General features: G+C 42.5%; 1 protein-coding gene across 2 annotated transcripts in view; it reads right to left on the bottom strand.

The window, feature by feature from the left end:
* Nucleotides 1-873: 873 nt before the first annotated feature.
* Asxl3 (ASXL transcriptional regulator 3) overlaps nt 874-12,271 on the bottom strand; it is a 181,035-nt gene continuing 169,637 nt past the window's right edge. For both annotated transcript variants that reach the window (XM_021214573.2, XM_029547115.1), the window contains 2 exons: nt 9,351-11,304; nt 874-5,766 (listed from right to left, as the gene is read on the bottom strand). In XM_021214573.2, the coding sequence (XP_021070232.1) occupies nt 2,020-5,766; nt 9,351-11,304 (5,701 nt within the window). In that variant the 3' untranslated portion in view covers nt 874-2,019. The remainder of the gene's footprint in view (nt 5,767-9,350; nt 11,305-12,271) is intronic.

The raw sequence follows: 12,271 nt of genomic DNA, 5'->3' as shown, positions 1-12,271 counted from the left end.
TGTCAATTCTGTTAGCTTTAATATGGAAAGGCAGCAACAGGACCAGAGCCCCGAATCAGCTGTAGGCAGGCCTTTCTTTGCTTTGTTGTCTTAAGATAAAGGATCTTTCACATTCAATGATTTGTTAAAACGATGTCTTTGTCACCTAAAGAAATTTGGCAACATCACAATAATAAATTTAGAAGGGGATAAAAACCCACCATAGTTGGCTATGTTTTTTTTTTTAAACGTGGCTTTTGTTTCTTTCAGGAATGTATTTTCTACTCATTCTGGTTAATTTTTAAGATGCGTTTTCAAGGAATGTCAAAAAAGTTTACATTGAAAAGGTGATCCCATGTGAAAAATATCTTTCACTCTTACCCTGGACACGTAATTTTCTTCCACTCTGAATTCTTTTAGTTCTATAGGCACAACCAATCGGCTAATGGCACTGCGCTTTGTGCTCTGAGACTGGAGTTAAGTGGGTGTACTTTGCCTTCCTTTCAGCGTCCAGTTGTGAGCCTGTGCTTTTGAGCTTGCTTTTGGGAACCAAGCCTTTCCTCAAGCCCAGCTGTCTCTGGAAGGCAAGGAGTCAGCATATGGAAGGAGCTTAAGTCCTCAGTTCTTACTGGATGAACTTCGAAGGGAACTGTGCGAGATGCAATATCCCCTTTCCAGTTCCACTTCCTTAGGTATGAGGAATGAAAGAGCAACACATGTGGGAGGGAGCACTTTTTTTTTTTTTTTTTTTTTTTTTTTGTGACAGGGTTTCTCTGTTTAGCCCTGGCTGTCCAGATTGTGAATCAAGAGGGGATAAATGGTTCTGANGGTATGAGGAATGAAAGAGCAACACATGTGGGAGGGAGCATTTTTTTTTTTTTTTTTTTTTTTTTTTAAGTAAGAGTTATTTCAGAGTCAAAGACAACTGTACAGATTGTGAATCAAGAGGGGATAAATGGTTCTGAAAAAGGTCACCATTCATACTGCCTTCTGCAGTCACTGCCATCTATATGACACCTGTGAAAAGAGGTGGCTAGTCTCTGGAAAGGCCAGGGTACCCTGGCATGACTGAGGGCTGCATCCACTCCACGTGTCCCCAATTTCCATGTGGTATTTGGAACAGAGTGAGTAGAATGGCTAATATTCTATCTTATTAGCTCACAATAATGCATGTACAGCATTTTATTGTTCACTTTTAATATTAGGTAGGGCACAGGTTTTCAGATTTGCTCTTAAAAGCCACATGTGGAACACCACAACACTTGGCCCATGACTATCAGTCAAAGGATCTTACGTTATTGACTATCCAAGGGCTACTGTCAGGCTACCTATCGCACAAAGCCCAGTTGTCAATTCAGATGCAATATATATATTCAATCACAATTTGTGGGCAAAATCCAAAGCCAACTTAGGTTTTCTGCCGGTCTCTGAGAAAGAGTAAGAAGGGAGGAAAGAGAGCTAGGACAGTGGACTCCACAGACACATCCTTCATGCACCTTCTGTGATTAGAGGCACCAGAAGGAATGACATTTTTAAAGCAGGCTCCCATTCCTATTATGACTTGAACCAGTGGGTAAGGGTAGGCATCTCCCTCCCCCCAAATCACTGCAGAAATGCTTGCTGTGACATCGAAACTATGGAAGGAAACATGGCTAGGTCAAATCATGCTTATCATAGTTTTTCAACAGCTGCATATCTGGCGATTAGACAACTCATGATGCTCTGTCTAGGCCTGAGTTGAAAGAAAAAAAGACAAAATGGAAAAAAAAAATGAGGCAGTGACCTGTGTACACAGAAACACACCAAGCTGTGAATCGTGACTGAACAGGCAAAAGCCATTCATTCCCGAGCTTTGCATCACCCCTGTATGAGAAACGTAAGAAAATAATCACCCAGAAAAACCCAAGATGACTTACTTTTCAATGAAAATATGCTGGCATGGAAGCCAATGCTCTACTTGACTCCTTGCTAATTATGTTAGGCTTTTTCATGTTAAAATTTGGGATGCAGGGTGGGGGTACTGAATCCTTCACCCAGCTCTTATCGGACAACCAGGCAAGCTACACAAAGTTTGGATGGACCTATGCAGTCATCGTGGCAGAAGGCCCCACAGCCTTTGCACACAATCATGGCTTTGAGCCGGCAAGAACATTTCAGCTCTAACTCATCTGCATTGCTGTTGTCTGCAAAGTTCTGAACCGGCATCTGAGTGTTTTGACCTGTCAGACCCGTGCTGGTGGCGGGGCTGGAGCCACTTCCCAGAATCCCAATGGACTTTTCAATGGCAGATGCTGCCCTTTTGAAATTTGTGCTCCCAAAGTGTATCGTCGGGTAACTTCCACAGAGCGGTTGTTGCTGGGGTACTGGTAGTTTTTGAGCAGCTAATTGGGTAAAAGGCTTTTGGGGCTCAGAGAGCAAGTAGGAAGAAAAATCTGCATTTTTTAATGCAAATGCCTTCAGCTGCTCTTTCACTTCGTTCTGGTCATATGGAACCTGTTTCATGCCCAGTTCACAGCTGCTGCTTAAACCTTCCTCAAAAGAAAGAGGTTCTGATTTGATATTGCTACATATGCCCGTGGACTGGGGCCAACTAAGTCGCTTAGTGGTTTCCATAGTAACCGGTGGTTGTTTTTGATCGGATGGGACTTCTACAGTGGGAAGAGGTGGAGGTAGTGGAGGGGGTGGAGGGGGTGGCGGGGGCAAGGCCAAGGGTGGAGGGGGCGGTGGTGGAGGGGGTGGTGGAGGTGGCAGTGGAGCATGGACCACTGCCTTGCTTGGCACTGTGTGTGTGGTGCCTCCCCCATCCTCGCCTTCTTTTATAGGCATGTTGGGGGACAACATATTGGCTAGTCTTAGCTGGTGAGGTGCTGTGGGGAGATTCACATCTCCCAATGCTTTTTGTTCAAGATGCCTATTGAAGGCAAATGCATTGCAGCCTACTGGGGTCTTGGGAGAGTTCTGTAACAGAGCAGCAGTGGGAAGGGGTCCCCTGGCAGCCATGGGCATTTGGTAGAACTGCTGTCTATGTGAGGTACCAGTGTCAGCGTGGAAGCCTTCATTTTTGTTCACATGGAATAGGCTCGGCTGGAAGCTACATGCAGGCAACAGCCGCTTTTGTTGTTTGACCTCAGGGCTGGGCATGATCCTGTTGGCCATGGAGGGCTTGTTAAGCCGTTCCTGCTTAAATGGCTGGTTGTGTCCTAGCTGGCTCATGCCCGGACTGATGACGCAGGGTACCGCTTTGACATCGGGCTCCATCACCATCTTCCCCGGCTCGCATTTAACTTGAGCGTGGTCTCCCACCGTCCTGGCTGCTCTCTTTTTGGGATGGTTTTCTCGCTTTCTCATTTGGACTGGTGCTAGAGTCCCTGCCAAATAGCCCTTACCGTCTGGATTTGGAGAGCTGGAGGGCATTTCAACCATGCTTCTTTCCAGCCCTGTCTTACCCACTGAGGTAGTTTGAAGGGGCAGAGGGAGTCTGTTGATTTCAAGTTTGGCTCCCAGTCTTGGCTGCGGCAACACTTTTTCCAGAGGCAGGTTGCCCTGCAGTAACTGTGTCACCAGTGGGTTATTAGCTTCCACGGAAGACAGGCGGCAGCTTGAGCTGCTCGCACTTGGAATTCTTTTCAGGGTGTCTGGAGCCAAGGGAATAGCCTCTTCCACAGGGCTTGTGGTGGAAGGCTTCATGGTCTGTGTTGGTTGTGCACTGGCACTGTTGGTCACCTCTGTGACTGGAGGAGGACGCTCGGGGCCAGAAAAGTCCTCAGTGTCCATTCTAAAGCCCTTGTCTACTTCATGAGGTTCGGGCTTCACAGGAAGACTGACATTCGTGATGAGATTCCTAGGGTGGAGATCTGACACGTGTGCATAGTTGACATGCTCTGTCTTCACAGCCTTCAGGCCAGTCTGCTCTGGATGTTCCTTCTGTTTGCTTGAGCTTGAGTGACTAACCCCAGGCTGTGCTGTGTTTCTCATTGGGTCTTCACTCCAGCAAATCCGGTTTCCTGGGTTATATTGATTGCTACAGGCTGCGTCTGTTTCATTCTTGAAAGTACTTGAGTTTCGTACTTGTTCTGCGAAGCCATGAGTAGGTACAGTCACTTCATTTAGTTTATCTGGAAGAGTCAGGGGCAATTCTCGGAGACCGGTGCAAGTGGCCTGCAATGTCTTACAGTCCTGTTTGGCCGTAGGAGCAGCAATAAAAACAGAACCATGGTCAAGCCCTTCACTTGTGGCCTGCTCAGGTCTACTGATGACAGACACCTGAGGACATGCCACAGGCTGGATGGATACATCTGTCCTCACCGACCTAGTCTGGGATTCCAAGCTTGAGTCTCCACTTTCAATGGAGACAGTTAGAGACAAATTGGAGGTCAGTGTTGTGCTGTGGTCCACGATGACTTTACACGGAATTGATCTGTTTATGGTTGCTGGGACAAAGCCCCCTGGTGGCTGCTGAGGTGTCTCAGAATTGTCTGCTCTGTTTAGAGGCCCTGAATTGTTGTCCAAGCTCTCCCCACTTAGTTTGGGAGGACAGTTGTAAGAGTTTACAGTGAGCACGTTTCCTGCAAACATTGCAATGGGCGGGCGTGGAACCAGTGAATCAGTGACAGCTACCGAATCACCACAGCTGAGGGCTGTTCTCACAGTGGCCCCCATGGACACGGTGGTCTGTTCTTCACTCCCGGGCATGGCTATCTTCTCAGAAGCAAATCTGTTATTAATCCCTGTGGGGGGAATCAAGACAGAGCTAGTGCAGAGATGGTTTGGCAAATTACTTGCAATGGTAGGAGCTGGCACAGATGTGTACTGATTAGATATTACGTTAGCAGCCTTGCTGCTGGGTACAAGCAGGGCCTTCCCATCTATGGAGTTTGACTGTCCAGTACCTTCTGGAGCAACTGGTATAGGAGTCCTGTTGATACATTTTGGTACAAGGGCTATGCAAGGAGCATCAGATCCCTGGATGGATTTCAACATGCTTATATTACAAGCAGAAATCGTACTGTTTGCACTGTCAACAGACATGAGGACAGAAGATTTGTCAACAGGACTCACAAAGGGATGCTCTTTAATTGCTCCTGACATAGCAGTGCTGCAGACAGACATAGGGATGGGGTTGATGGGACTTTTATTATGAAGTATGGGTACACTGCTATTTTCTGAAGAGGTAGATGAAACAATTTTCTCAGTTAAATGTGACACAGGTATGTTGTCATCAGAACTATGCACAGACAAGTCAGTGGCAGTTTCTGGAATCTGAGGTGGGTTCAGAGGCTGCTGTAATACAGTGGTGATCTCCCGGATGTGTGTGGGCTTGCTGCTAGGAGATCTGCAGTTTGGATTGATGATAATGACTCCTGTAGAGCCTTCCATTTTTGTCTCAGGGGTAGGAGAGGCTTCCATATTGAGAGAGTCTTCCTTCGTGCTGACAGAAGGTAACCGGGTGTCCTTGGAGGTCTGGAAGATGTGGACTCTGGACTGATGTTTTGCAAAGAGCTTAGCTTTGGTCTGCTCTTTGATGTGGGCTAGGGTTCTTGCCTTCCCGCCTTCTCCTGGGCTTCCCATGGCTCCTGAGACAATGCTCGCTGCAGCTGCAACTGCAGCAGCTGCAGCAGCCTCACGCTGGGCCCGGGCTTGTTGAGCACGGGCCTTGATGTCTGCAAGGGTCCTGGCTCCAGTGTTCCTCCCACTGCTGACTGATGTACTAGTGGATGCCCTGGACTCTGCTTTGGAGACTGGCTGGCTCTTAATGATGAAAGGTGGCCCAATTTTAGAAAGCTGAATCTGAAAGAGGAAAGAATAAAAAGATATTAGCATGCAACCAGTGAGGAGGGTGGTGGATCACAGTAACTCAAGGGGAGGAGGAGGACTATGGATAGAATCCAGTTGGTTCAGAGCTTGTCTAACATGCACGAAGTCCTGGGTTATATCTCTGGAATCCTAACATGAACAGGAAATAAAGGCAGGATCCAGTCTTGGATGATCTTGGATCCAATCTGGTCTACAAAACCAGTTTCAGGCTACACAGTGAGACCTGGTCTTATCTTAGGCTATCTACTGAGCTTGAAGCAGATTGGAACTCCATGACAATGTCTGCCTTAATAAAAAATGGTTAGTGGGATGGGAGTATGCAGCATTCAGTTATAATGTGGATTGAAATATGTCCAAATGCCTGCATGTACATTTAGGACATAAAAAAAAATGTGCAGTGTGAATGTGACAATGAAGTTTTTCACCTATGATGGCATCAACCAATAATTTTGTTTAGGAAAATATGAAGACTATTCTTACATACACATATGAATAGAGGCAAGCCTCATGCTCCTTAGGATGAGATTAGCTTATGGTGGATCACTCTTGTAATCAGGAGGCCAGTGAGAGTCTGAGGTTAGCCTAGGCTACACAGTGAGTTCTGGGTCAGCATGGGCAACACAGAAAGACCATGTTTTAAAAAAATAGATGATAGATAGATACATACATAGATGATACATATATAGATAGAAGATAGATGGATTATATATATATATATATTATCTATCTCTATTATATATATATAATATTTATATAAATCTATCATCTATCTCTCTATCTCTATTCCATGTATGCATGGAATAGAGATAGATAGATGATAGATAGTTGATACATATAAAGATAGACAGATAATAGAGGATAGATGGATTTTATATATATATATATATATATATATATATATATATATATAGAGAGAGAGAGAGAGAGAGAGAGAGAGAATAGAGAGAGAGAGAATAGATGGTAGATAGATAGATAGATAGATAGATAGATAGATAGATAGATAGTCGGAAAGACTTATCGATACTTACTTTTAAAATTATCTTCCCTGCTAGAGAAAAACAAACCAACTGAGATGTTTACTCCCAGTTTAATCTTCCTTCATGTAATCCAAAGCAAACAGCCCTGGCCAAGGGGCACGGAAACCAGAGTTCTCATCCTGGCTATGTGGAAGATCACTGTGTGCCTCAGTGGCTCTATGATCAGAGGGTGGTATGGTTTTGATGGATTCTCATAAACATCTGGACTGCTGCCTAACGTGTGCAATAAGAATACTATTACTGTTCATAAAGTCAGTTATTTTTGGTCAGTAGCTTTATGTAGATAAATGATACTGTACTTAAGCTGTGTATTACCCTGGCATTTTAATAAAAGCAGGGATAGGTGACTTGACAGCATTTGCATTTCAAAACAAATGAGTTGGGTGATTTCTTCTAATATTGATTGTCTACAGGGACATTGTACCTGTCCCAGTCCAGTCTATCTATACTGCTTACCTAGTCATGCTATTTAATAGAACAAAAAGTCAATATAGGTCAATAGGTCAAAAAGTCATCATCTCATCATCTCATGTGGGAGGCACAAGAGCTAGTGTGCAGCTTCCTATGGTAAGGCTGTGGTGAACCATTCACTAAGACCACCCTCAGAGTCACAGTTTTGGGGGCTGGGGGGCTCTGGTTTCTGTCCTCATTTCAAACTTGGAAGTTACCTGCCCAGGGATTTGACAATCATATAGTGGCAGAGAGTCTGTAAATATCTAATTTGGCTGTTCACAGATATATGCTCTGTGTCCTTCTCCTCCCCATTTAGAACAACACTGTACCAGAAGATTTATATATTTGTGTAAAACACATATGTATATAGGCATTACAATTCCTGGATGGGTACAGGATCTTCCCACCTGGGATGTGTTTCTGGGCCTCTAGATAACTTCTCATCTCTTTGAGCAATTTTCTGTTCTTATGTACAAGCTGCTTATAAATCATGTCCTCCAATCCATAGCCAAGAATCACCTATTTTCCAGAAGGATTACATTTTTATGTTTAACATTTCCCTTAGTCTAAATAATTAAAATAATAAAATTCTATCAAAGTCTGCTTAATCAAGAGGTTCAAGGCAAAAACTAAGGGTATAAATTACTTTCTGACTTTCTGAAAACAAATATCTATCATATACATATCTACTCAACTTGATAATATATATTTAAATAAAGTGCATAGCAGTCTGAACATCAGCTTTTGATCAGAAAAATAATGCTGGAATAGCAAACAAAATGTAAAAAGCATATTTATGCTTTTCTTTCTATATTTATAGACAGCAGAGTGATTTATTAATTGGTGTTTGCAACAGACCTTTAAATGATTAGAATCTTATTTAATAGGCACTGCTTTATTAAGTAAATTAACTAAAACCACACTCTTAAACTCAGCCTTGTAAAGATCCTGAATCACCTATGAACTTGGGTGTAACAGAGCAAAAACAAAAACAAAAACAAAAAAAACCCTGTACTTTTAAAAAGCTTAAGATGATTTTAATTCTACAGTGACCTATGAAGAGGAAATTATCCATTGTACAAACATAAACTGAAGTAGAAAAAGAACACAAATAAGTATGCTGCAGCGTAGCAAAATTTGTAATCATATTTCTTTTGAAACAACCTTAATTTTCATTTTTCTTTCATACCTATAACTTATTTAACATATGTATCTTCTTAAAGGATACACTGATCCAGGATAAAATCTAAGTATCTAAAGAGGATTATCAGTCTAAAACGCTTTATCATTTGGTGACATCTGAGGCCTCTTTAATATCTTGGAAACAAAATCTTTGATTTATTGATACAGCTACTCTATTCTCTCTTAATTCATAATGATTTTTTAAAATTGCTTAAGAAATATTCAGAGGTGCCCCATAAGTCATGTTCTTTATCTGTGGCAGTGGCAGTGCATGTCCAGTGTTTGTTGGGTCATCATCTCTCAGTGCCAGCTCTGCTCCTGGCTCAAACCTGTGGAACTTCATCTTTTATACCTTCCCAAGGTCCGCATCTGTACCATGATATCCACAAAATTCCTGACCTCTCCATGTTGTATAGGGTCTGCCAGGCCCCACCCTTCTCTACACTGTTCCTAAATCCTGCTTTTAAACAGATGGATAATTCAGATCTCCTTGCATGGACTCATTGTATAGATTATTAAGGATTTTTTTTTTAAATGTGTGTGTATGTATGTGTGCTGCAATGTGCCTGCAAGTACCATGAACAACAGAAAGCTACAGGTCCTCTGTTGAGCCACCTGATGGATGCTGGAACTGAATATGGATCGTCTGCAAGAGTGGTAAGTGTTCCCAACTATTGATCCATCTCTGAAGTCTCCTCTATGCAGTTTTTTAAAGACAATTTAATGTTAGAGTGAAAATAAGTAGATTAGATTATAGTTTGCTATGTGAAGCCCTAAAAGAGAAGCACCTAACTTTTGGAAATTAAGTTTCTATATAAGGGTATATATATATATATATATATATATATATATATATATATTTTTTTCCTGTTTAAAATACCATACCTTGAGAGGGGGAACCCGGGGCTCCTCTCGTGGTGGCTGCTCTTTCTCAGGAGGACTGCTGGACGCTAGGCTGCGGGCTGACGGATCATCTTCAATCCTAGCTCTTTTTTCTTTACATATTCCAAAGCTGTGTTCCACGGTTTTCCTTTTTGATATCTCTGACTCTCTATTGTCATTTCTTATCCCATCGGGGGACTTGGAGGGCTCTGATATTTTGGAAGTATGTGAGGTCTCCAATCGATTCAGTGTACTGCTCTGCTTATGTATTTTGTTTCTTGAGCCTTCTAAAAATGTAGCCTTATCTACTGATGGCACATATTGCTTGTCCTGTAGTTTAGCTGGAGGAAGCTCGATTCCCTTGGTCTCCGTTTCCTCAGAAAAGACAGGGATTTCCAATGGTGAAGACACCCCTTTCTTTTCAGTTCTTTGCAGAACACTATGGTTTTTAACTTTTGTCATCTCTGTAGAAGGAAGTTCTGGGATGGAAGAGGCATAGAGCTTCTCCATTTCAACATGAGCATTACAAAGCTCCTGACTCAGTGTCTGACTGTGCGATTCTTCAGGTGGAAGTGCTTCAGGCACCATGGCAGAACTCATGTTGATGGGTTCTGGAATGGTGGACAAAGGCTTTGGGTGGGAGACGAGGCTCTCTCCCAGGGGCTTGGTGGGGATTGAAGGTTCCTCTTTCTGTGGAGAGATAGCTTCTTCCGATCCTGTGGGTGACTTTCTCTGTGGATGTACCATTCTCTCATCCATGGAAGAGTTAGAAGGTGGAGAAGTCTCTGCAGGAATTGGCAAACTGGATACAAAAGATGTCTCAGAGGTGAGAGGCATGGAAGACACTGAAGAAGTCTCTGATGTCGGTGGTAAATCAGACATTGGAGATGCTTCAGATGTTAGAGGCAAGTTGGATACTGGCGATGCCTCAGACGTCAGAGGCAAGTTGGACATAAGAGATGCTTCTGAGATTTCAGGTGAGGTGACCAGTGGAGATACTTCTGACACCAGAGATGCATGAAGGCTCTCACCAGTGGGGTTTCTCTGGTTGTACTTATCTGTATTCTCAGTGCTGGACACCTCAGAACAGAATGTTGTTTCCAGAGAGGCTGGAGTGCATGACTCTTCAGATGTGGACTGTGTTTCCCCACCTGGGGATGGAAGGCTGGCACATGCTCCCTCTGGACTCTCAGAGGAGAAGGAAGTCTCGGAGATGCAAGCGTTTTCTGAGAGCTGTTCTTCAGGGTCACTCTGTAGCTCCATATCTACAGCAATTCCCTCATTTGGAAGTTGGCTTTCTAGAGAAGATGTCCCTGCTCTCAGGGCCATGGCACTGGTTTCTATGGTGGTTTCTTGCTCCTTCTGTTCCACATCAAGGACATGGGTGACAGATGAAGGGCAAGGAAGAAGAGAGTCACAGATTTCTAGTTGGTCAATAACAACTGACATTTCTTCCTGGGGACATTCTAATTTCTCAACTATCTTCACTTCGATGTGAGGTAAAGTGTCTAAAATATCATTCATTACAACACAGGACTCCAAGCTATCTTCAGTGGCTGTTATCTGGGGTTCTTCACAAGAGGTGGCAGGACTTTCAGATTCCTCAGAAAACTCAGGAATTGTCTTAAGACTTTCATCTTGGCATTCGTAGATACTTGTCTCTACCTCCTCTGCCACTTCCTCCTGAATCACAGATTCCTCCGGGATAAATATGTCTTCTGTTTCTGATTCTGTCATTACATCCTTCACCGGAACTTCTAACATAGGGCAAACAGTAGTGCAGAAGTCAGGCTCCAAGGAAGCTGAACCTTGCATGATTTTTGGTTGTTGTTCTTCTAATGCATTCTGAGCAGAAGGACCAGGAATGCCAGATTCCCCATGTGAGGAACTCCCTTCAGCTCCTTCATGATTTGGTCCAGAAGTAAGCTTCATAGATTCTTCTCTGGACATGCCCGATCTGAGGAAGAAGTAGAGACATCATTGAATAGTCATGAAGTAAAAAGCTCAGATTGGATCTCTTACAAGTTCAGTATTCAATAAAAGTAAATGTATCAATTTAATCATACAACCACTATGCCATGTGATTAATTTATTTTTAAGTAGTTCCTCCTATAGCCTTAGTGCTACCATTATGCCTATAAGAAGCTATAGCTAATTAAGAAAGGCAATTTTGTTTTATAAGTAAGGAGTTATGAATCTTACCAAGTATTAGTAAAGGGAATTTAAATGTTAAAAATAACAATGAATCAGAGAATATGGCTAGAAAAATCAAAGAATAAACAAAACCTAAATATTTTTTTTAAATCAGAAAGCAAAAATATGTCTTTGTAATATAAAAATTATGGAGACTTTAAAGCATACAATGAAAATAATTAAATAAATGGGAGTTTAGAGAAATATATCAAATTTTAAAATTGAAATGACATTCAAAGAATGGGTATCTTAGAAACAATCTAAGAAATGCTACTCAATCTTTATCTTACTATCTAATTATCTAATTAAATATGAAGAATTTCTGGGTTCAACTCCTAGAGTTGCTCCATCAATACATTTCAAGTGGGTATTGAAATCTGTATGCACACTTAAATAAATCATATTAATTTATATCTATTTAGTTTGGCATATGTATATGTGCAGCAAAGAACCCAGCTAGAAAAATCAAAGACCTCACTGCTTAGAAGTCCTGTGAATGAGGACAACTCACCAAGGCTGGCCCATGCTGAACAAGAAGCTTCTTTGTGTGAGTGAACGTGTATATGCATGCGTATGTCTTCATGTGTGTGTAGCTGCATGTGTGCACATGGGTGTTATGCATGCAAACAGTAAAGGTCACCCTTTAGTGTTATTCCTCAGACATTAGTCACATTGGCTTCTCTCTCTCTCTCTCTCTCTCTCTCTCTCTCTCTCTCTCTCTCTCTCTCTCT

This window comes from Mus pahari, chromosome 15 (genome assembly GCF_900095145.1).
Source record: "Mus pahari chromosome 15, PAHARI_EIJ_v1.1, whole genome shotgun sequence".
Classification (NCBI taxonomy): Eukaryota; Metazoa; Chordata; class Mammalia; order Rodentia; family Muridae; genus Mus; species Mus pahari.
The sequence above is the reverse complement of the archived record's forward strand: the minus strand, read 5'-3'. Positions and strand labels throughout refer to the sequence as shown.